We start from the raw sequence: 25,706 nt of genomic DNA on the forward strand, positions 1-25,706 counted from the left end.
CCAATCGACTCCTATTTATTCAGATTTAATGGGGAGGAAGCCGCGTGATTGGAAGGCTTCCTGTGCAGTGATTTGTGGGTGGCTGGCCCGGCTCAAAGTCTGCACCTCGCCGGGTCAATGCAATCTTTGTCAGATGTCGCCGGGCTTCGAGTGTAACTGCGGCATCAGTCACAGGTTGTGTGTGTACAGAAAACTCTTTTGCTACACATGTGAGGCTTTAGTGATTCTCAAAAGAAGTGTCATCACGTCTTTCACGAAGAGGTCAGAGGTCAGGGTTGGCTTTTGGAAAACACTGATTTTAAGAATGGAAGATGCTCACCACCGTGGGGACTTGAAGTACAGATTGATTACTTTTGGCAGATACGAAAGACCTTTTTGTTTGGGACGGCAGGTCGGATAGCAATCAATACTTCTCACTTACAGGCATCTATCATGTTGCACATAAAGGTGTTTTATCACCGGGAGGAACTCCGCTAATTACATTCATCACTCTGATATCACTGTTGGAGTAGACGTCCACATTTTTATAGCAGTGTTAATCCTTTAGCCTTTTTTCAATTCAAAGCATATTTCTAAAGAAATGTTTCCACCGTGGTGTTTCTACGTATGTGTATTTCCTTCACTAAAGTTGCATAAAAAGCTGGCTGAAATTAGAGAACTTATAAGCCTAATTAAAAGCACAAAGCTTTGATTTAACTTGAGAAACCCTTTGATGCTTCAGAAGGGATGCTGATGCCAGATAGCTCGGTGCCAACAGGTATCTTTTTATACCGCTCAATTCTGCATCCCTGAGCAGTCATTTAATAACATTTTCAAGAGGTTTGGCTTGATCCCACTCAGCTGAACAATGTCTCTCCTTGCCGTTGTACCAACTAATTACGTACACGCCGAGGTGCCTTGTGGAATTCATGTGACGCACAGAAACATGGTACAGTGGTTTTAAGCTTTCAGGGCCGTTCTGGTTGATGTGTATCGTCCTGGATCCCGCGTGGTAAATGTGCTAAGATGTGGCCACTTGGATAGTCAGCGGTGTCTGTAATGTGAATCCTTGGATATTAAATGGACACTTTTATATCCTCCTATCCTCTTTTTTTTTATAATATTAAATAATTTGCTTTTATCAGTAGCCTTTTTGTGGCAGCTGTTCTCAAGTTTAGTTTATTACTGCTGGTGCAGTACAAGACGTCAGACACATGTGGAGGCGATATAAAACTTTATTAAATCTGCGAGCGGTCGGGAGTAGGAGATAATGACTTCATATGATTCATCGCAGAAATATATGTGCTTTTTTTTTTGTGTGTTTCTTTTTTTTTGGTGGCAAAGACGTTACCAGTGGAAACACGTCAGTTAGTTACAGACTTTTAGCCAAAAACAGACTCTTTTCTTATTCTTTTGCCGTTTTGGCGCAACGCTTGTTAGAAAAGGGACGGCCAAATTGAACAGAGCCGCCTCGTAATTCTCTATGCAGGCAGTCAGAGAGTTGATCCATTATCTAAGAACATCCAGGTGCTCTGTGTGATTGCAACTCTGTTCCAACTTCTCCCTTCGTCCCTACAGTGGACATCAACTCGGCGCTTCCCCTGCGTCTCCCTCCAGCCGCCATCCCCATGGACCTGCGCGTGGACCACCACCACCACCACCAGCACCAGCAGCAGGTGTCGTCGCTGTCGCCGCCCGGTCAGCAGTCGTCCGGCCCGGGGTCGCTGGGAGGAACGGGCCAGGCCGGCGGCGTGGGGTCCTCGGTGCGCGAGCAGCAGCTGCAGCAGGAGCTGCTGACCCTGAAGCAGAAGCAGCAGATCCAGCGGCAGATCCTCATCGCCGAGTTCCAGCGGCAGCATGAGCAGCTGTCGCGCCAGCACGAGGCCCAGCTCCAGGAGCACATTAAGGTAGATCACTTCTGAAGGGCTTGTTCATCTGAACTGTACTGGAATACATGTACATTTATTTTAGTTGTTTAACACGTATATGTCCTTCATTTTGCTTTGGACTCGAGTTAACCCTGTGTACATGCAGCACATCCGCCTCCTCAAAGGTTGAGTATATCGAGTTGATTTAGCCTTTATTCTCAAGGAAAATAGCATCATCAATTATTAAAGCGGTAGAACATCATCAGCCAACTATGTACATAAATAAATACGAATATAGCTGCTCAATAAGACAAGAGTAAGATGCTATTCTACTCCTCCAAGAGGCAACAATCCAAAATCACAGCAGCAGGCTTGCAGCCCAAACCTATTTAAAACTTGAATAACAAGGCAGCTCTTCATTTAGTCTGCTACAGGGTTCTTCATTAACAGACTAAACTCACCAACAGAGAGCAGCTATGTCAGCTTTGAATCACTTTGCTCCGAGTGAAGAGCGAGCAGAGAACAAGGAGGCACTTTGGCTTCATTTGCTTCAACTTCAGCGATGGATAACAGCAATGTAAGGATGTGTTCAGATCCAGAAAATGTGTGAAAGGCGGACTTTTGTAACACTGATTGTTACATAACTAAAACATTATGCACCCGTCCTGCTGTAGCCGTACTTTAAAGGCACATTATGTCATTTTGCTCCACTAGGGGTCAATCAAAACAATAACTAAAGACGGAGTTTGGCGGCATCACTGCCATTGCCGGTTAGGATTCCTTCATTGTTCATCGTTCACGAGGTTTTAACCAGGAGCCGAATTATCCACAGATGTGTCCTCCTCTGAAACAAACAGATCTGGTGGTTAATACTGATACAAACACTGAATTAAGCAGTTTCACGTTAAAACTCTGTGTTTCTCCAACGCAGTTTGGTGGCATAGGATAACTAACGTTTGCTCCGCTTGTTTCTCTGATAACTTAACATCCAGACGTCCGATGACTCAAATCCTTCATCCGGTTTAAATATACAGTCAAGATCTAAAAGGTGTCTGCTAAACATGTGGCAGACGGAGCTGGTGATCACACGCCCATATTGTAGTGACCTGGAAATACAAAGTGGATCTAGATCAGCACGCCCTCACTCTGAAGCGCTCGTACATCAGGGCCCCTGAGGGCACCGCACAGCTCCTGTGGGGCGGAAGTGTCATATAAAAGTATTCTAGTGTTTGTTCTGTTGTAGAATATTACTGCTGTAATGTGAATGGTAATTCACGCAGATACAGATGAACTACTTATTTTTTCAGGACTTATAATAAAAAGTCTAAAAATGGATTGTGGGGGCAGGAGATTAGATTTCAGTCTGCAGGATTACATTAGTTTGAATGTAATTATTTTAATTCCTCATGTGCAACTTGATTCATACTGGAGGTCTTTTATTCCTTTCTTACTTCAAACTGTCTTCTTTCTACCATCTTGTCTTCCTGCTTCCTTTGCTTTCTTCCTTCTCTTCTCCCTTCCTGTCTCTTTTATTTCTTATCTTCCTTCCTTCCTCTTCTTCTCTTTTTCTTGTTTCATTCATCACTTCCTGTCTTTCTTGTTACCTGATGTTTTCTTACTGTCTCCTCTCTGTCTTATCTTCCTTCTCCTCTTCCTTCTTCCTTCTCTTCCTTCCCTCTATTGTGTCTCCCCTGCTTTCCCGTTTCTTTCTTCCTTCTACTCACCCTTCCTTTCTGTCTCTTTGTCCTTTCCCCAAATGTTTTAATGTCCTTCCTGCTTTCCTTCTAATCTCTTTTTATTCCTCTCCCGTTTCCCTTCATCTCTTCTACAGACCGTCTGTAATGAAAAAACCTTTTGAAGACACTTCAGGCACATTTCACATTGTACTCCTGCAGTTTTTCCTTTTTTTTTTTAGTAATTATGGACTTTAGTATCTGCTGTGATTTCCTCTTGTGGGACGACCGCTGAGTCCGCTCTGTTGGGTCGTCTCGTGATGTTGAGGGATGAGGGTTGCTGTCTGAAAGTCTGTGGTAGGGCCGCAGCACCGCTCAGGTGGAGGCCAGTGACGCACAGCCGGAGCAGGGAGGCCCGGCCTCAATCAGCCCCATTCACAGCCCCTGTGGACACACACACACACACACACAGACATTAAAACATACACATCCTCTCAAATGTCAGCAAACACACAGTCACACGCATGCCCAGTTTGCTTCCCCACGAGGGGCAGCCACACACACTATCATATATGCACACAGGGATTCCTCATAAAGTGAGAGCGATCATGAAGCTCTTCACAGTCAAAAGGGAAATGTGTGTGTACATCTCTGGTCTATTGAGCCACAGTGCTTGTGTGTGTGTGTGTGTGTGTGTGTGTGTGGTTGGGGAGGTTACTTCTCACCCACTTTATCCCCCTATCCTTGATTGAAAGGCAAAAAAAGAAAAGATGGAGGCGCCGGAGAGAGACGATGTGCTTTTCTCACGAGCCCCGCCTCACCTTCCCCTCACCTTCAGCCACTAATGTATTCACAGACTTGTGTGAAACATTTGATTTTCCCTCACAGTAAACAGAAGAGCAGGTCCCGGCTACTGAGCGTCTATTTACTGTGTTTAAAAAACACCATCACAAGTTGATTACACGCAGTTAAAGGAAACTGATCAAATATTGCCTTTGGGTGTGTGACGGTGTTCGTGCTGGCAGCTAATTTAGATCTTAGTCTTACTTTTATAGGAGAAATATTATTATTAGTTTTAAGTCATTTTTATTCTTCATAGTTTGAGTGTAGTCTCAGTCGCCTCCTCTGCACGTCAGAATGAGGTCATTATGGAGACAGCTTGCCTATTTATTGAATATTACAGAGACATTCGAAAGTAATTGGGCTTCTTGATTTGGTGCCTTTTAGATCCCAAAAGGTAAAATCAGCGTCTGCATTCGTCTGATCTCATCCACAGTGAGTCGCTGTGAGCTCTGGGTCTCCTCACGAAGAGGAGTTTGCACATTTAGGCTGATTTATTTGGTACCTTTTTGGTAAGAGGACAAACCCTCAAGGCACAGTCGCTTTGCTCCTTCGGTATAAAGGCCTGAGCTCGGCATATCTTTTACATTTAAAGCATTTAACAGATGCTTCTTTCTCTTTTCTGGAGTGATGAGGAAGTGAGCAGATTGGATTATGTGTCTTGCTAAAGCCTCATCCCCCAGTTAAATTGTTTATATTTATTTAAAGGCTTAAGCATGTGGCCTGAGGTTTATAGAATTGCAAAGGTTTTATTTAATTGCCTCAAACAGCTGTTAAACTTAATTATTTCAGATGGCAACCTACCAGGAGTGGAATGTAAATAGATGTTTTAAAGATGAGAGAAAGTGATTATTTAATTACATTTAGATCAGAAAGTTTTCTTTATGATCTGATCTACAGGGTTTTGCATAAACATTTGAACACATTGCTGCATAAAGTCTTTTTGCTGACATGATTCTGTTGTTTCTTCGTACAGCAGCAGCAAGAGCTTCTGGCGTTGAAGCACCAGCAGGAGCTGCTGGAGCACCAGAGGAAGATGGAGAACCACCGTCTGGAGCAGGAGCTGGAGAAACAGCAGCGGGAGCAGAAACTGCTGCTGCTGAAGAACAAGGAGAGGGGACAAGAGAGTGAGTCGCACATACAGGAGTACACGCGTAGAAAAGCCTCATTGTGTGTGATGTGGTTAAAGAGATCAATATAAAGTTTTACTGTTAAGCAAGTAAACTAAGAGAGGGGGTGAGAGGCGTCTTCGTCTGCGGGGAGGCCCACAGTCTCAGACTTTGAACAGCGCTGTTCAAAAATCACACAAAACCACATTTCTGGTAGAATTGTGAACGATATCGTGAATCTTGTTTTCTCTCACCTCCCGTGCTACATGGATTCACACGTTTCCACTTTAAGAGCAGCAACAAAGATCGGAGGAAAGAAAACAAGAAAAGGTGGGAGAAATTACTGTAACAGAAAAGGTTCACACCTTGTCAGAGAAGTTGTACTGAAGATATCGGGAATAAGAAAGTATTTCACTTGACTGTGAACATTTTTTTTTTATTAAGTTTAAACAAAGAACAAGCACATCCAACCAAAACAGAAATCATTTAATTATAATAATAATAATAATAATGATAATTATAAAAAAAAAAAGATTAATAATAAATATAATATGATATTATAATAATATATAATATAAATCAATCAAACAAGTTAATTAATCATAAAAAAATAAATAAAATTCCAGTCCATCATATGTCATATCCGCATCGTGTTGTGCGTCCCATAATTGAGGTAACCTCACATTTTAAATCTGAAGCTGTCTGAAAGTTTTTGGGACCCCGCACCTCTGCAGACGATCGAGAAAAGGTTTCCCAATTCGGTGGCATCTGCCAGGGGTCTGAACCGCTTAGCTAGAGCTCTTCATTCGGAGGAGTTGAGACCGGAGTTCACACAGTGTGTGTTTGCATGTGTGTGTTTTCCCATTTTACTGCGTATTTACTGTGGTAAACGAGTTGTATTAGCCCGTGGCCTTGGTGGAGGCTAAGCCAAGTTATTACCGCTGCCTGCTGGATGTCTCTCAACAATTCATTGAAAGCGAGTCCTTGAGAGCAGTTTACGCACTATATGGAAAGTGTGTGTGTGTGTATGAGTGTGAGTGTGTGTGAGTGTGTGTGTGTGTGAGGGATCTTAGAAGGCTATATATAAATTATTATGGGCAGGGGTAGGGCTGAGGTTTTATTCTTATTATCAATAAATCTGCTGATGAAATGTGTCAATCTCTATTGTAGTTTGTGACGTGTGGTTGTAGTTTGGTTTCCTGCCAGTTAGATGAGTCCACTAATCGTTTAGGTTCTAGTTAAGGGCATCACCTGAGTTTGCACTGTGCTGTCCACTTTGTAATAAAGGTACAAGTGTCCCCCAAAATTGTCCTCACTTCTATCATTAAGAAAGTCATTAAAAAGCCCTTAAGCCGGACTGAAGCACCGGCGGTTCAGTCATTAAAGAGTCGCGCTGCGCAGCCACATTTTTGGAAGCCAGAGTTTCCTCTTTTGGGTTTTGATTTATTCCGCACTTAAAACGACCCGAAGGGAAATAAAATGGGGAAAAACTGGATGTTGAGTTAAAAATGATGGGGAGACATTTGAATCATTTCTGCAGACATGATCGCATGTTCCAACTGCCCATGGCGCTCAACACATGTTCTCAATTTCTTCTACATCTTCACTCCTCAGGTGCAGTGGCAAGTACTGAGGTGAAGATGCGGCTCCAGGAGTTTGTCCTGAACAAGAAGAAGGCCCTGGCCCAGCGGAGCCTCAACCAAGGAGGCCTCCACAATGATGCTCCCTACTGGTACCGGTGAGGAACAATTACTACAATTACAATTACCAGCTACCACCGGTCGCACACCTGAGAAGTCACTTTCACTCCTGTCAGTTTGTGAGCTGTGAAAACTATTTAAATGTCATGGCTCTTTATATTCCTATTGATTTTATTTATGGATTATGACACAAAGAAACTAAAATATCCAAAGGGTCTGAAAGTGAAAACACTTATTTAGAAGAGAAAAACAGACACAAACATAAAAAACAACAAAAAGTATCCTGAAAAATCCAAATACACGTCACCACAATTAAAGAAAAATACAAAATAACTCCTATTTCCAAAGAGAGACCCCTAACCTGACATCTACGACGAAAAAAAAATAGAAAAAGCAACTTCTGGCTACGTTATTCACTCGAGGCTCTTTACAAGTTCTTTGTAAATGTTTCTTTGTAGTGACTGTAAGCAGTAGAAGCTGACTGCACATCATTATAAGTTTGGATGGTATCCCTCTCTCTGACTGCAGCTGAATAATGTATTGGATTGTGTCTTAATCTATCAGCAAGCTTCCCTTCTTCCTCACCTGCCACACTGTGTGAGCCTGACTGAGCTGGGTTATAAAACAGAGAATGCACATGCACACTCGCGCACGTACACGCGAGAGCAGGATATTGGGAGCTGATGATAGGAGCTCGTACACTCAATGCTCGGCCTTGAATGTTTATTGTAGCATCTCTGGAGCCCTTTGCAGGTGTGTACACTTGCTGGTTCCTCTTTGTTCGCTCTGCCTGTCACATGCTTTCATTGTCTGAGTCTCACGGAAACATGGTTACACAAACTGATTTATATTCGTAATTTATATTATTTCCTTCTTTTGCTGCTTTTAGTGTTTGTACTGCTTGGTCTCCCTGGTGTGCAGTGGGGAAGGAAGTAGTTAGATCCTTCACTTAAAGGGACAGTTAGGATGTTCTGAAGTGGGGTTGACTGAGGTTCTTATCGATAGTAGATGTCCGCACGCCCCCTACTTTCGAGAACCACACAGGAGTATCACCACGGAAGCTAAGAAAGTACTACTGTGGATGGGTTTAGCCACATAAAAATAAAATCAATATCGGTTTAAGTGTGCGCTATATTTAGAATATTTTCTCCGCTTTACTTTGCCGTCACACAGCTCTGCAGTCCATGTTCCGATTGGGAACTTAAGCCGATATCTATGCTCTTTCCAAAGCCACCATGTTCCATTGGAAAAACTATAATTTTAACTCGCAAAACACAGGCGTCGCTGGTCTACCGCTGCCTTGATCAGTTTGTTTCTTTGTGTTATTGCGTGACTTTGGTAAAGGCAAACTCACTTAAGTCACACAATAACACAAACAAACCAACCGATCAAGGCAGCGTTAGACCAGCAACCCCCCCGTGTTCTGCGAGGTTAAATTACTGTTTTTTTCAATGGAGTCTGGTGGCTTTGAGGAGAGCATAGATAACGACTTCAGCTCCCCGTCAGAAAGGACTTTCTCATGGCAAGATAAAGCGGTGAAAATATTCAAAATACAGCATACACTTTAACTGATGTTGATTTTGTTTGGTGGGCCTTTTTTTAGGTACTTAAAATAGGTTTTGCTGAAAGTCCCCGTCCACAGCAGTACATTGGATAGTAATAACAGCTGTCAGATCAGTGTAGTGGAGTAAAAAAGTACAACTTTTGATATGTACAAGTGCATAAAATTTGAATAGTACAGTACAAGTACGTCAAAGTTGAGCAGTGCAGTAAAAAGTGCAGTAAATTTACTTTCCAGACGCATAAAGTATTGTTTAATTTGGCACAATACAAGCACTAAAACAACAAAATGCGAATGCATAACTAAACAATGTTACATAATCTTGATGTGTGACCCAATGAAACGCCCACAAGCGTTGACTTTCAACAGCTCAAAGTGATACAGACGTTCTCTTTCTATATCTGCCTGTGTCTTTCCATTTCCATGCCACTCATTGGACTCATCGGCCCCCTCGGTTTTTGGAAGAGAAGAGTGTGTACATCCGCTTGTCAGGAACATGCATTTGGTCCGAAGCCAACTCGGCTTAACTTTGCCTACAAACACCACCTTATTCTGTAGGCAGTGAACAGATGGCAGCACATGTCTGCTGCCTTGCCAAGGGATTTGCATGATGCATTAATCATACCGATCTTTGACAGCCATGAAGTTAGTTACGTTGCTCGGATTACTTATTCGGTCACATGTCCACTAAGTTATGTGTGTTTGGCCTTGTTTCACATGATTCTGTGATGTCGGTGGCACTTTTAAGATTTCCATTCCTGCAAATCAGTCCATATTTAATATAGATTATTAATGCTGTGTTTTTTGTTCTTTAGAAAAACTCAACACAGCTCTCTGGACCAGAGTTCGCCTCCACAGACTGGTGTGTCCACCTATAACCACCCTGTGCTGGGCGTCTACAACCCCCGGGATGACTTCCCACTGCGAAAGACTGGTACGTCACACACACATGCACACACACACTTGCAACTGTAACATCCAGTGCATGCTATGCAGACTCACGCCTAGCATAATTTAGATGGCATCAGAGCTCTGCACCATTAATCACATCCACATTAGGCTGTCAGGGTCTCCCAGCACACCCCACACGTGAGTGTTAGAGAGAGTAGAAGCGTAGGCGGTTCAAGAGTTAGATAGACGGAGAGAGGTTCTTACCATTTTAGCACCTGACATTTTAGTAGTTACTTATCCTAAGGGGTTGTTTTAAATCAGCTGTCAGCAACATCTTAAGAAACTTAATCTTGACAATGTAAATAATATATATATATTCGGCTCACGTCCTTTCAGATTTGAGGTTGTTTGAGATCGTCAGCACCACTTTGACTCTTGCTCTTTCACTATTCTGTGTTGCCGGACCTTTCTGCTGCCTTTAATTAGTTTGATGATTGCATATTAAAACTAACTGGCTCTGAAAGGTTCTCTTCGAGGGTTGTTTTCAGTTGGGAACATCATCTCTAGCAGTGCATCAATTACTTTTGGGGTTCTCCAGGGATCTACTCTCGGCCCTTTATTGTTTTCAATCTGCATGATCGCTCTGGGTTAAGTAATTCACAACTGCAATAGTTCTTTTCACTGTTTTTCTGATGATACACACAGTAAACCCATCAGACCTCTCATCTTAGAGATGTCAAATCTTGGAGGTCCAATAATCTTTTGCTATAAAATGCTGATAAAAACCTTTTGGGTATAAAAAGGTATAGAACATGTAAGCGTTGATCTGCTCGCATGGCACATAAACCTTTATGTGTGTCTTTGTTTTCACTATTTGTTGTACTTTCTAAGAAATCAACTCGTTCAGCTTCAGCAAAACACAGCGAACGCATTTCGCACAATTCTGGTCCAACAGAAGGACATAAATCCTTGGGTGGTTTTTGAGTCCGATTTTTTAAATTTCACAAAACATTTTGGCAACAGCCATTTGTTAATTCTCATTAAGACTAAATTAATTTCTTTAATTTCACGTTTTATTCATGTTTTGTTTGCCCAGCCATGTAACTTATGATCATTTGCTGTAATTTGTGAGACATTAATTGACCACCTTTTAGCTTTAAGAACACAACAGGCAGGGTAATTACAACATTTCATTTTAAATTGCCTTTTTAATTAGTTTTACTGTTTATTAGTGTTACTTTAAGTAGTGATACTATCTCATTGTTCAGGACTTTTTAATCGTGTACTATATATAAAGAAAGATTATTAACAGAGTGCATTTGAACCCGGAGACACTGCTGTACCAGTGCATAGAGCGAGCGCCGTGTTTTCTTTTAAATGGGTGACAAATCTTGTCAGAAGTCATTAAAGCTGCTACAGCGCTACAGAACGCACCACTGGGATAACGTTTCCTTGTGGCCTGCAATCTAACGTCTCCAGTGTTCGTAGTACAGAAGCCTTTCCAGAGTGAAACCAGCTGTTTGCAGTATGTCAGGTGTGTGTGTATGTGTACAGTTTGGTGTGTAAACTGCGAGTGGTGTGTGCGGTGGTGTAGCCGTGAAGCAGCGGTCGTCTTACAGTGCAATTATTCACTTAGCGCGGCGGCAGGCGGCTACAGCCAGCGTTCCAGCCCTGTTGACTCTGAGCCGCTGGGCTGCTGGTAGATAGACCACAGTTGACACTGGCCCACACAGCCACATTCCACCCTGGGAGAGAAGAAGAAGAAGAAGACTACGAGAGGGAGGAAGAAAGAAAGGAGAAGTTGAAGTGGGAAAGCGGAGATGTTTTCTTGTCAAGAAAACCATTTGATGTGGAGGACGGAGGGAGTGTTGGTTTCTTTTTAAAGCGGAGCAGTTAGAAGACGAGAGTACAGAACATGGGCGCCGGCAAGCAGGAGTTGATGATGCCACACTCCAGAAAACTCCATGTAGGGAGAGAAAAAGGCAAGATGTCGTGGAGTGAAAAGATCGTCCCTGGAGTGTCAGTTCGCCCCTTGGTTTCTATAAGAGTGAGGATTGTGTTGGCCTGTCGAGAGAGGAGAGAAGCTGTGCCACCCTGATATTTGCCCACAGCGATGACGTGCTTTGCGGGTTTACTTATGGTAATGCTAGGGAGAGGTTAGAGGCTCTTTTATATTACCGCCTGGCCATAAAGTATAGGACTGGCACCCAGAGCTCCCAGCAACGGTCAAAGGAAGCAACAGCGCTCTTTTGTGCATCTCCCCATCTCCTGTTTTACATTTTTTGAAATTTAGCATAACCAATACTCTTATCCACTGCAATGTGGAGATTTCTGGCTCAGGGTATGAGGGGAAAGAGTTGTGTGAGAAGAGTCTCAGATGAATGGGAGCCTTTAAAATCATTCATTCTTCTCATACAGTTTTAGGGGTGTGAGAGCGCCTCCGCTAGATGTAGAAGGGCTGGGAAGGTTTTGAGGCCACTGTGCTCTTTTATGGGTGCAGATCAAGGCTTACTGTTCTTTTCCTTTCACTAATGTACCCTAACTGGGGCAGCCATTCCTTCACATGGACACAATAGGCAGACTGGCACCATACAGTACATGGCGGCTCGCAAAAGTAAACATGCGGCCGTCTGAATACAGGATGTCACTCTCATACACAACCTTGAGGGGCCCGTTTCAACATGCTAACAATGCGCTATCTGTGCATTGATATCATGTGTGAGTGCATGAGCTCATGCTTCCCTGAGCACCATAATAAAGCCTTTCATTTTGTTTGAAGTAGTTCAAAAACATATCGGGGTATCGTGCTCGGAAGGTAATGTTGATCAACTGCAGTAATGTTCATGCAAGTGGTGTCGTCTTACTTTACGTGACAATAGTTAATCAATCTAACAAAACGGAAATAATTCCGATTTCTCGGCCGATCAGCAAATAAGATGACATATACAACGATGGCAGTGTCCGATGTTTATTTATTGTTTCGCATTTTGATGAAATGTTGCATTGGGTTATTTGCGGTCGGACTCAGACAGCAGCAACCGGCTGCTGATTCGGAGAAGCAGCGACTCTAGCGTGACGTACGAGCGCAACGTGGGCTTTGTTCTGAAACATCCTTCTCGATGAGTATGTGTATGGCAGCTTCTTTCCCAAGAAAAACACTCTTTTTCATTTTGAAAGGAGGTTTTATTAAAGGTTGTTTCATAAGTTTCTATGATTTGAATTTGTGCTTATTCAAAGACAGCAGAATGAAATTAAGATGTCTTTGTTTCCCTGGCAAAAAAAGAGGGAATTAATAACCGCAAAGACAACAATAAACAACAAAAACATCAGTATCTGCATCAGCCCAGAATTTCACAATCGCCATGCAATGAGAGAATTGGATGGTTCGAAGACACACTTACAATCACACAACCTCCTTCAACTGTCCTCCCTCCTCACCGCCTTGTATGTTAGCGCCACATTATGTTGTTCTCTCTTCAGTCTTCACACTTTCCCCATTAATTCCGCTTGACTTCGAGTACACCAAGCGATTGTGATTGACTCGGGGTGTCGTCATACTTTTAAAAATGTTTTCACTCGGCTGAAGTAGGAGCAAAAAAAAACTTAATTGCTGTTCTTCAACAAGCTAATTACCGTCCTTTATTCTAGCGCAGCGTTTGTGCTCCGTTTGTCTCCCTAACTAACAGACACTGTGCTCAGATTTAATTGTGATAAAATGAGTCCTGTCATTAGTTCTCAAGGCTCTAAATGAAAATGTGTAAACGCTTTTGTGTTGCGATATCTCGGTTATGATATGATTGTATTCAGCCTTGATCACGACCAGGTTTCTATACATTTGTTTAAATATTAAAAGAAAATCACTTGAAGTTCAGAATTATTTGAAATTCACCTGGTTCATTTTTTCTTTATGAAAATGGAGAAATAAATAATTTGGCTCATCTTCAAGGACATAACTTCAACTTTTATTTTCCGTACCGAGTGGACAGATGGTGAATAAACGATGATGATGAAAGACCTTTCTATCAAACTTATTTTTCATAAGCAGGCGGCAGTAGCTACAGAAACAGTGAGCAAGGCGTTGAAGTTTGAAGGCTGGTTATAGTACAGCTGTTGTAAAACTTTCATTTAATGCTTTTTTTTAAAGGATGAATATTCATCAAAAAGAAAAATAAGTAAATCTCAGATAACGACGGATACTGAACTGTGTTTGGACATTTGGTTTAAACGGCTAAAGCTACAAGTTATCAGTGTTTTTTTTCAATTTAGCTGCTGCCTTATTAATGTGGTATAGTATATTCAATTAGATGTTGGTGCATCAAAATAGATTTTTTAATTTGCAGAAACTATTATTTTATTATTATTATTATTATTATTCTATTATTATTATTATTATTATTTCTATTATTATTATTATTTTATTTCTATTATTATTATTATTATTATTATTTCTATTATTATTATTATTATTATTATTTCTATTATTATTTTTATTTCTATTATTATTATTATTATTATTATTTCTATTATTATTATTATTATTATTATTATTATTATTATTATTATTTCTATTATTATCTTTATGTAAGTTTAGCTGTGGAGTGTTACTTTACCTGCACGTTCAACATGTTGTTTTTATGGAATATTACACATTTTTAACATCTGTTTTTATCAAGAAGTCAGATTAAATTAAATAAGTCTTACATTTGAAAATGTTACATTATACACTGTTGACCTACATTTTTGTGGCCCTTGTTATTTTTCTTTTGCACAATACTTTCACCTTAATTTCTTTCCGAAAATCAGACGGCCTCAGAAATGCTCCTGTGTAGTAAATTGGCTCCACAAACTCCCACCGGCATTAATTGGTTTGACTCCATTTGGACGGATGTCTCCCTCACACTTTGTGCTTCTGTACCTCCACACCTCAGACTGCACGCATCGTCGTTCACACACACATGTCATTTAAACTGACGCTGTGAACGGCAAAACAAGCGTTTTGATGAATGTTTCCTGAACATTTCGGGAACGTTTGCGCTGGGTAAAGTAGCGTTTCAGTATGTGTACCCTCAGTAGAAAAGTAAGTAAATGGAGTAGCAGACTAATCGGGTTACGTAACACTCAGGGTGATGCACCACGGCCGGATTTAGCTCGCCTTTTGATGATTAAAAATTGGATAATGAATAGTGAAATTATCCGAGAGCGCTGATTGGCAGGGCAGAGTAAACAGCGCATTAGCCTCTGTGGCTGGAGCCAAGGTGACATGCTGTTCCCTTCACCCTGTCTCCATTCACAACTCTGTGACAGCGTTCACAAAAGAGCAAAAGGCCTTTTTACCGAATCAGACATGGCTCCCAAATTGAAGCTAATTGCTTTTTCAGCCGCAATGACGTTGGAAAAATGGATCAGAATTTGGCACGGCCAGAAAGCGTTTTCAATAAGAGGCGGAGGAATCGTGTAACGGTACATCCACCCAACAGGTTTCATAACAGAGCGGCACTGTGACAGATCAATGTGTGGAGCTGAAAGCCTGTGAGACTGTAGCTCAGGTGACTCTCCCAGACTTTTGATCGATTCGTCCAGAGCTGCACAGTTTAACATCAAGGAGGCTCGACACGGGGGGGGGGGGGCATCAGAAACCCCGTCGTTTTCAGAGGTGATAGAAGAAGACGACGGTGTTGAAATGGCACGAGAGTAAACTCCCAAATTAGGTGGGAATCATTACGTGAGGCCACGTTCAGCCTGGCTGGAGACGTTCACTCCAAACTCATCATCTTCCATTAAATTAAGGAAATCCCAGAATTAGGAAAAAAAGAAAGAAAAGGGAAACATCATTTTATCTTTATTTTAGATTATCATCTAATTGACATTTTCACTTGAATACAAAGTAATGAAATGGACAGCTTCGCTATTTACTTAATTTTAATTGACTGTATGTGTATAGTTCAAATACACTATTATACAGTACAGTCAAGTAAAATATAGTTTACTGTAGTTCAATTTATAATATGTGCTTTTTTACAAATACATTATCATCAGCATGTAGGCATCAATGCCTCATATGAAATAACATATATAGTATTTGTATAGGAATGATTCTGTCCCTTTCTGATCCATATAAGCAGCTGATCACAGCTGATCACTGAGTGGGAATCTGAAATCAATGGAAAATTGAGCAAAAATTACGAAACAGGAAACCGTGAATGTACCCCCCCCTCCCCTTTTCTGTTAACTCCACCGTGTACTGTAGTAGTTTAACCTTCACACTGTGAATGAATGAGTCAGAATGTTCTTCCCTCCGTCCCTCCCTCAGCCTCGGAGCCCAACCTGAAGCTGCGCTCCAGGCTGAAGCAGAAGGTGAGCGAGCGGAGGAGCAGTCCGCTGCTGCGGCGCCGTGACAGCCCCATCACCACCGCCAAGAAGCGCTCACTCGACATGGCAGGTGAGGGACACGCAGACGTACAGCCGTTTGGTGTTCAAAGATTACTTTTTTTAAGGCTGCTCTATTTCTTCTTGTGACCGTTTGATTTGTGCGTGCGTGTTTCAGACTCAGCGTGCAGCAGCGCCCCCGGCTCAGGCCCAAGCTCTCCGAATAACAGCTCCAACAACATCCCCAATGAGAACGGCATCAGTCTGTCAGTCTCCAACAACACTGAGGTAACACACACACACACACACACACACACACACAGCAGGTTTAGATATGAATAGCTGTAATTAACTTACAGACAAATAATATAATACTAATATCAGTGTAGCCTAATCTTTATCTGCAGCTGCATAACTAGTGGGTGTAAACACAATGAATAGAAAAAAAGAAGAAGCTGTGCATCATTTGAATGTCAACGTTATGAATGAAGCTCACTCTTCATGGTGTGGGAGATGAGATGACACTTCAACTTTTTATATAAATCCGCTCGCGCTACGTTCACATGCTCTTGTTCAAAAATGTTGCAGCCTGTTGCTGTCAGAGCGGCTTTGCTCTTCTGCGTGGGCTGCTGGGTTAAAGGTGCTTGTTAGTAGTATTTAACATAGCAGCCTATAGCATGTACAAAGGCTCTGAGGGGGAAGACAGCCCAGGAGCTGGCAAGATGCTATTTGTGGCGGCCATTAAGCGCTCTCAGGCAGTGAGGAGGAGGCGGACGGTCGTGACCATTTGATATCGCCAGTGGGGTCCAAAATGTAGCTCTTTCCCCAGGTGTGGACATCTACCGCTGCTGTGTTTGTGTCCATCTTTTTTCCTCCATGATTCATGGATGAATCATTTAAATGTGCTTCCCAGGCGTCTCTGGCCCAGAGGCTGTGCAGCGGTGCTGATCGGGGCTCCGTTAACCAGCTGTCCCTCTACACTTCACCATCCTTACCCAACATCACCCTGGGGCTGCCCGCCACCGCCACTGCCGCCTCCAATGTAAGGAAGCCGGCGAAATGATTTCTTTATCTGGAGTGTGCGTCTAAAAACCACCCTAACCCTTTTTCTCTCTTTTTCTAAAGATGACCTCGGCCCAACAGGACGGCGGTCTGCAGCCGGCCCTCTCCCTCAGCCCTCCCTTCCTCTCCGCCAGCCACTTGTCGTCCTACCTGTCCGAGGCGGGAGCGCACAGTCCGCTGCTTCAACACATGGTGCTCATGGAGCAGAGCCCGGCACAGAGCCCCCTGGTGACAGGTAGGAGTAGTTTTACTAAAGCTAGTGATTGATTACGATGGTAGCGTTATTAAAAACGCACTCAAAAAACTCGCCCACTCTGACTGAGAGTGTTGAGTTTTGAGATGTGTCTCCGTGGTACACCTTGCGCCCACTCACACTGACAGACGTCCATTCAGTAGCTCAAACTAATGAGCTCCTTTCATATATCAGCGTTCGCCATGAGAGTGTGACATGGTCGCATTGTGAGCTCTTTCCCATCAACTCATTCATTGACTGCTGCTATTTTCAGCGCCGCACTAGCAGTGAATGGACAATGACGCACAATGCATACGCACTTATGTGTGTATCCACGCACAAAAAACGCACAGACAAGGACATGTGCACGCCCACGCAAAGGCCGGCTGCAGAGAGGGGATTTTAACAGCAGTCATTTACTCCTCGGCCCCAACGAGGGAAAGTCAAGTCTCATCAGAAAAAGCATCTTTCTCTAGTTTTCGTCAGTGAAATTAACACCGGCTCCGACTTTCTTCTAACTCCTCCTGGCGCCGCTTTGCCACGTGGTAGCTGTGCAGAAACAATTTGAAAACACTCTGGTTGTTAAAGCCATTTTCTCAGATCATGTCCCCAGGCTGCGTCCAGGCTGTGTTTACTTTCCTCACCCGGATTATAATACGCTGCAAATGGACTAATCTGCTCACTTTTCCTGCTCGTGTCATCACAATAGCACAATCACAATAGAAGAGTCGCAGCATGGCGGCACAGATGGCGGATTTGATTTGGTTCACAAACACATCTGTTGACTAATCTCAGGTCCAGCAACCATTACGTGAAATTAGGAATCGCATTTGTTGACGTGAACACATCGTGTATGTATCTTGCATTTTAGGAATTCATCACGTCTCATCGCTGAAAGTTCAGGGTTCTCAATCTGGAGAAACGTGGCGGCTCTTCTGAAGATGTCACATTGCTTCAAAGGAGTCACCAAAATAGGCCGTGCAGACACAGACCCAATGCATCATTGTGACACCTAGTCTAAATACTTCATAATGTTCTGAGTGGCGCAATGAAGACACTAGCTTTCCTAAACAGCCGCGTGACAAATCTAGATCTACAGCACCAAAAGTAAAACACTCGAGGGAGATCACATCTTAAAGTTCAAACGGAGCTGAATTAGTATCGTTGTCACTGCTGTCACAGTTCCCTTCACAATGCAATTTCAGGATAAAATAATCATTTTTACATGCTAACAAAGTCATTGAAAATATACTAGGAAGGATGCATCATGTTGGAACCGTGACATCACTCTTTAGTACAGAGAAAGTGCAGGAAATGAAAGCCGCCTTTGTGTCTTTATCGAACATACGACATGAAGCTCACGGCCTGTGTTGCATTAAAACAATGCAGTCTCTGTTCTAGATTTCTTGAAAAGTGAACTGAAGAAGTCTCTCGCGGTGGAAACGAGTTCACACTCTGTGGTCTCGTGTTTCTCCTCTTGTCACTAAAGTCTTCCTGCTTTGTGTCCAAAGGTGTAAGCGGCCTGTCTATGTTGCCAGCAGCATCCATGGCCAAGCTGCAGCGCCAGCACCGGCCACTGGGGCGGACCCAGTCGGCCCCTCTGCCTCAGGGGAGCGCAGCGCAGGCTCACGCCCAAGCCCTGGCCCTGCAGCAGCTGGTCGTCCAGCAGCAGCACCAGCAGTTCCTGGAGAAGCACAAGCAGCAGTTTCAGCAGCAGCAGCTCCACCTCAACAAGGTGAGGGGTGGAGGCACTGGATTCTATCTTAAACGTCAGCCGCAGCCGAACCGCATCGGAGAAACACATTTATATTATTTTAGCAGTTTTAATCACCGGCTGATTTTTCAGGCGCAGTGACAAACTCCCATGATCCCATGCTACTTCATGACGCCACTAAAATGAGAAACCCCTCGTGTGGGAAACTGACATATTGTGCGTTTAGGATGTCAAGTTGTCAGAAATTGAGACTTTTTCTGTGCCATCATGAAAACTTTCAGGCTAAAAATAACAAATGTGAAAGTAGAACATTGAGCCTCCAGCGGACGTTTTTACAGAGGAATCTGCAGTATGTTCTTTAATCCCTTTGAATGTGTTTGAATGCAAATGATGCTCTTTGTTTCGTCCACGTTATCATTAAGCAGGTGATGGAAGAGCCGCAGATCTGACATCACATTCAAATAAGCTGATAATTAATTAGGGCTTTAAGCCACCGTGGGCCGGCACAGCAGCTGTAGTGTAGTTGTTTGTGTAGGCGGCAGCCGGCAACGTGTGAGAAGTCTGTGAAGTCTTTGATTTTATTCCGCCGTTTTCTTCTTCTGTAGTATTTTTGTTTGCGAGTAGGCGAAGGCAGGTATGCGTTAACATGTAAAGCTGTGTGTGTGTGTGTGTGTGTGTGTGTGTGTGTGTGTGTGTGTGTGTGTGTGTGTGTGTGTGAATGTTTGCATCCACATCTCTGTGACTGTGGCCGAGACAGTTGCCACGGACGGCGAGGTAACTGTGCGCTGCCATGGCAACCGAGCGGAAGCCTATGCCTTATATGGTCAGGGAGGAAGCGAGCTGCTCTGGATGGCTTTACCTATTCAAGCAGAGTACTCGCTGGAGGAGAGGTGGGTCGATGAAACAAGGGATTTCCTCTCCTCCTCCTCTTCCTCCTTCTTCCTCCTCTGCTTTCACTCCATCCATATGTTTCAGAGCAACAACAAAAGAAAATCTCAATGAAAAACATTGTTAAATGAATCACAGTGCAATAGTTTAGTACAGTATATAGTAGTTTATAGCACTTTCTGTATATAATATAGCACATTTGTGCACTTCTAGTTAGATACGAACTGCATTTCATTGGCTTGTACCTTGGCTTCACCAGACAGATTCTCATACAAAAACTCACATTGAGTACCAATCCCGTACCAGAGCTCGTCGTATTTTGATAAGAGGTAACTTTAAAGACCAAGAAGATAATCAGCAGATGAATGGATAATTAAATAAGCATTGGTTGCAGCTCCGTCAACACTTTCTCCTGTCATTAGTGTGTTTTATCTGCATCTCTGAGGACGTCACGCCGTTTATTCCAACAGAACATCTTCTTCTCATCTTCTCGTCTATTCAAAATGGAGGGAACTTCCGCAGCAGTAGGGGAGATAATTGATCACGTTTATGAAGATATATTGTTTCTTTAGGAGCTTGTTTTAATATATTAAAACCTTTTGTCTTCCGGGGTCTCAGGAGGATATGATGTATGAACTCATTGCATGTGTGATGGGTAAGGAAAGAAACATCGGATAGAGAGGGGATTCCTGGGAAAAGTGTAGCAGAGGAGGGCAGCGGGGTCGAAGGAGGAGGAGAAGAATGGGGCGGGGCGGGAGAAGTTTGTTTGGACGCAGAGAGAAGACAAGAACAGTGGAGGGGAGGAGGAGGGGCCGGGGGGTGAGTGAGAGCTGGTGAATGCTCTGACGTCAGCACTGCACCAGCTCTGTGCCGGGGGACCTTTATAGCTTACAGCTCTGGGGAACACACACACACTCACACACACACACACACACACACACACACACACACACACCTGTAGCTGCAGCCCCCTCTCGAGACTTCCAGCAAACACTTCTCTTCCTCGCTGCTCCCTTTAGTCTTCACATCATTAACACTCACACACTGTGTGCTGCGCAGCCTTGAATGGCGCTGTGAAAGTGAATGAATAGACGCCTGAATCACTACTCTGTTAGCAGCAGGGCCCAGAATGAGTTGATGAAAGAGAAGGAAAAGGGAAAAGAAAAGCAGCACAACGGGGAGTGTGGAATGTCTCTGTTCCACGAGACACATTTTGCCCCGGAGTACAGACGGCAGAGCGGCCACTCACATTCAATTAGAACGGATAGGTTTGAAATGAGCAAGACACCAGTCTGACTGAGTAATCCAAATTAAGCTTGTTAAAAGAAGAATGCTCCAGAGAAAGGAGTGATTTGCCAGGAATTTGATTCAGAGGAGAGCATGCCCGTTTTGTGTGAACGCAGCCTCACACGTCGGAGGGGATTTGTCACATCCTGCTGTTTTGATTGTGAAAGAAATTTCACATCAGAGCGTCATCCTCTTGTTTCTTCTTTCTCCTGCAGATGATGACCAAGCCCAGCGAGTCACCCGTGGGCCGACAGCACCAGAGCCACCCGGAGGAGACGGAGGAGGAGCTGAGGGAGCACCAGGACGGAGGAGCTCTGCCGCCGGGCGTCACCATCAAGCAGGAGCCGCCCGACCCGCAGGAGCTGCAGGAGGAGGCGCTGCAGCAGCACCGGGAAAGGCAGGCGGACCAGGAGCTGCTCTTCAGACAGGTAGAGGACGGAGAGGTGGGAAACGTACAGAATCAATGTGAAGTTTCGGGGAATTGACTCAATAATGTGGTGTGGGTGTTCCTGGGGAAGTCCCGGAGAGTGAAAACACAAATGAACAAACACATGAATGTATTAGGGGCTCTTTGTCCTGTGACATCTCTATGATTAAATGCTGAGGGGAAATTGAAGCTGTATCATTTGTTTTGGCCGCCATCTTTTGGCCATAAGCTGCACTTGCAATATAAACATATATTTAAGACATTTTTCTTCCCCCTTAGTCCCCAAATGCGTTTCACTAAACAACTTGCCACGACAAGTGCATCTACTTTTATTTATGTTTCCTGTTTGTGTGTGTGTGTGTGTCTGTGTGTGTGTGTGTGTGTCTGTATGTGTGTGTGTGTGTGTCTGTGTGTGTCTGTGTGTGTCTGTGTGTGTTGTATGTGTGTGTGTGTGTGTGTGAGCAGCAGGCCCTGTTGTTGGAGCAGCAGCGGATTCATCAGCTGAGAAACTATCAGGCCTCCATGGAGGCTGCCGGCCTGTCCATCTCCTTCCCAGGACACCGGCCCCTGTCCAGGGCTCAGTCGTCTCCGGCCTCAGCCTCCTCCTTCCCAATCAGCGTCCCGGCCACCGATCCTCCCGTCAAACCTCGCTTCACCACAGGTCGGCATCGCCATCGTCTTTCATTCAACTCTTTCTGGTTTTCTCTTTCACTTTCAAATAAGCCCCCAAAAGCAGTTCAGGGCCTCGTTTATCACTGCAGTGTAAATCCTGCACCTCTATGGAAACCTCACGATGATGGCTAGAAGTAGAGAGAACTCAAAAATAAACTATCTTGCAGTATCACACAGTTATAATGCCATAGATCATAACAAAAAGAAAAGAAAAAATGCAAGTTCAATTTCTTATTTTACAGTAATTGGAATAAAATGGAATCTATTTAAAAAACATTTTTCCACTTAAGTGTTAACAATAAAGAAAATAAATGTTGCGTACAGGATCTGCTTTGTGCAAGCGCTTTATTTGTTGCAAAGTTTTAAATGACACATGTAAAATTAAGGGATTTTGATGAAATATCATAGATACAATGATACATTCAAGGACCGTCGTAAACTGGAAAATCTCACTATAATGTCCGTTTTTACAGTTGCTGGCTATGATTAGTAGTGTAACTTTGGCAATTTCTTTTAATAAGAAAACATGCTTTTCAAACCCACCTGCGCCTGAATTTCACTTCCTTCCTATTGCCATGGGGACTGAAATGATACATTTCTATCCAAAAAAAAAGCAGGTGAATTGGCCAAAAATAGGTGCAAAGGTTCTCGCCTCAATCTGGTAGCGGTAATAACCCAGCTAGAGGATCTAATCTAAGACAATTTACCCTTTTTAAACGGATGCAAATGACGGGAACAAGGCCTTCTTGAATAAAGAATGAAGCTCCTGTATTTGTGTTGAAGTGTTCTCACCATCAGGATGCCACACTTTGGCAGTTTGTTCGTTCTCGCTCCAGAGTTGAAGATATTTTTAAAAACGGTTTGGCCTACTTTACTCCTACTCAGTTCCAAACTGCATAGATAATGTAGGAGAGTTCAGAAACAATGTGAGAGTTAACACAGGAAGAATCTTCTGCTTCTTGGCTTCACCTCAAATTAAAACCTTTAACGAAGAGCTGACTATCACATGTCTGTGGGCTGTGAAGTGAAAAAAGAAAATAAAGTCGTATTTTCACAAATATTGCTAAAAAAAATGGGCTCCCACATCTTTCCTGTAAATATCAATATTTATTTTAATAGCATAAACTTTTAAACACTACTAGTATGTTTAATAATCCTAAAACCTATCATTAAATAATCAACAATTAGAACATGTGTCTATAAAATGTTGAAGAAATAGTGAAACATTTTTCGAGTTAGGGAATATTTGGCCTTTTTGCGAGAGAAAATGACGAATAATTGACTGTGTGTGTGTGTGTGTGTCCTCAGGCCTGGTGTACGACTCCCTAATGCAGAAGCACCAGTGTATGTGTGGAAACACCAACAGTCACCCGGAGCACGCGGGCCGCATTCAGAGCATTTGGTCCCGGCTGCAGGAGACCGGACTCAGAGCGCAGTGTGAGGTGTGTTTATCAGAGGAAAAGACTGCACGGCGAACATCACACACACACACACACACACACACACACACACACACACACACACAGTAGTAAAGCACATAATGAGAGTTGTCTCCCTCTGTGTGTTTGTAGTGCATCCGTGGGAGGAAGGCCACTCTGGAAGAGCTGCAGACGGTTCACTCTGAAGCCCACGTCCTGCTGTACGGGACCAACCCTCTCCGACAGAAACTTGATTGTAAGCTCACACACACACACACACACACACACACACACACACACACACACAGCATTGGAATAATTTAGCTGCTAATGTCACGACTTGTCTCTAACTCCATGTTGTTTATATCACCAGGTTCAATCACTCCCATGTTTGTACGGCTACCGTGTGGAGGTGTGGGGGTGAGTAACACATTCATACAGTGAAATCACACAGAGCAATATATCTAATACTAATCAAATCATCTGCAATAAATATTATACAGCATTTAGAAAATTGCTGTAGTACTAAAAAAAAGAAAAAGGCTAAAATACTGTGATAAGTAAATACTAAATGTAATGAAGGGAATAAAAGTTAATTAGAAAGAAATTGCTAGAAATGTACGAGCATCAGGAGGACGAAGGAGTTCTAAAGTGTGTGTGTGTGTGTGTGTGTGTGTGTGTGTGTTTCCAGGTGGACAGTGACACCATTTGGAACGAGGTCCACTCCTCCAGCGCGGCTCGTCTCGCCGTGGGCTCCGTGGTGGAGCTGGTTTTCAAAGTAGCTACTGGAGAGCTGAAGGTAACCAGCGTCACACTCGTCTTCAACAGCACGCTTCTTTATCGTAGCAGAGACTTTGTGGGGTTCACGCAAGATTTAAAAAATGCTAAAAAATGTGTGGATTGTAAGGCTTCTGTCTAAGACTGCAACTACTTTTCTTTATCCAGTAATCTGTGGAGTATAGTATCATCTTGTTGAAGCATCGTCCAGAAATAATATGAATATGTTACATAGAAAATAAATACCTGTTTTACAAGTAACCTATATTAAAGTGGTTTTCTTATTTTGCCCAGTGAAGGTGTACATTTTGAAAAGCACGTTGTGCGTCTGCCGTCTGTCGCTGTAACAGTTGTGCTCTTATATGGGATTGCTTTGTTTTTCATTAAAGCTCTTTGTGTTTCGAGTGTGCATTTGGCTATATTAGTGTTCATAGCGGTGGATCACCACTCCTCAGTGAACTCACCGGGTGGTGTTCAGTGTGTAACGGACTCCTGTCGCTCCTGTCTGTCTCTCCAGAACGGTTTCGCTGTGGTCCGCCCTCCTGGACACCACGCAGAGGAGAGCACTCCCATGTAAGGCCACAGCCGTCACCACACTCAGCTGGAGACACTTAATCTATTAATCTATGCATATACAAACACCAGCGCTGGAACCGGCTACAAATGACATAAAGCATTGAGTACATTTGCACATAAAGCACAGACTGCTTTCATATCCTCCTGTTTGAAATGCTCTGTAGAAACATGAACATGGATCAGGAAAGAGCTTTGGCACAGCTGACTTCTAAGCTCTCCCTCTCTTTGCTGCTGTTTCAGGGGTTTCTGCTACTTCAACTCTGTGGCCATCGCAGCCAAACTGCTGCAGCAGAGACTCAACGTCACCAAGATCCTCATCGTGGACTGGGTCAGTCTGAGCCGCCGCGTCCGTTTGCATTGAGTTAGATTTTATGGGAGTTTCCACACAAAGTTTGTGATCATATCCTGTGTGTGTGTGCTCTCCAACCTCAGGACGTTCACCATGGCAACGGCACCCAGCAAGCGTTCTACGATGACCCCAATGTCCTTTACCTGTCCATCCATCGCTACGACGACGGCAACTTCTTCCCTGGAAGTGGAGCACCTGACGAGGTGTGTGTGTGTGTGTGTGTGGTGTGTGTGTGTGTGTGTGTGTGTGTGGTGTGTGTCTGTGTGTGTGTGTGTGTGTGTGTGTGTCTGTGTGTGTGTGTGTGTGTGTGTCCCAGT

At 43.4% G+C, this 25,706-nt stretch overlaps 1 protein-coding gene across 8 annotated transcripts in view; it reads left to right on the plus strand.

The window, feature by feature from the left end:
• The window catches only part of LOC115017570 (histone deacetylase 4-like), a 57,019-nt gene that overhangs the window by 23,792 nt on the left and 7,521 nt on the right, over positions 1 to 25,706 (plus strand). For 5 of the 8 annotated variants that reach the window (XM_029446146.1, XM_029446201.1, XM_029446155.1 and 2 more), the window contains 18 exons: positions 1,558 to 1,886; positions 5,337 to 5,487; positions 7,084 to 7,207; positions 9,546 to 9,664; positions 15,932 to 16,060; positions 16,166 to 16,275; positions 16,901 to 17,029; positions 17,113 to 17,284; positions 18,793 to 19,016; positions 21,386 to 21,613; positions 22,063 to 22,258; positions 23,578 to 23,711; positions 23,841 to 23,943; positions 24,061 to 24,107; positions 24,379 to 24,486; positions 24,982 to 25,037; positions 25,281 to 25,368; positions 25,473 to 25,592. In XM_029446146.1, the coding sequence (XP_029302006.1) occupies positions 1,558 to 1,886; positions 5,337 to 5,487; positions 7,084 to 7,207; positions 9,546 to 9,664; positions 15,932 to 16,060; positions 16,166 to 16,275; positions 16,901 to 17,029; positions 17,113 to 17,284; positions 18,793 to 19,016; positions 21,386 to 21,613; positions 22,063 to 22,258; positions 23,578 to 23,711; positions 23,841 to 23,943; positions 24,061 to 24,107; positions 24,379 to 24,486; positions 24,982 to 25,037; positions 25,281 to 25,368; positions 25,473 to 25,592 (2,567 nt within the window). The remainder of the gene's footprint in view (positions 1 to 1,557; positions 1,887 to 5,336; positions 5,488 to 7,083; positions 7,208 to 9,545; positions 9,665 to 15,931; positions 16,061 to 16,165; positions 16,276 to 16,900; positions 17,030 to 17,112; positions 17,285 to 18,792; positions 19,017 to 21,385; positions 21,614 to 22,062; positions 22,259 to 23,577; positions 23,712 to 23,840; positions 23,944 to 24,060; positions 24,108 to 24,378; positions 24,487 to 24,981; positions 25,038 to 25,280; positions 25,369 to 25,472; positions 25,593 to 25,706) is intronic. The other 3 variants (XM_029446163.1, XM_029446174.1, XM_029446182.1) reach the window with 3 other exon arrangements.

The sequence above is a fragment of the Cottoperca gobio genome, chromosome 2 (assembly GCF_900634415.1).
Source record: "Cottoperca gobio chromosome 2, fCotGob3.1, whole genome shotgun sequence".
NCBI lineage: Eukaryota > Metazoa > Chordata > Actinopteri > Perciformes > Bovichtidae > Cottoperca > Cottoperca gobio.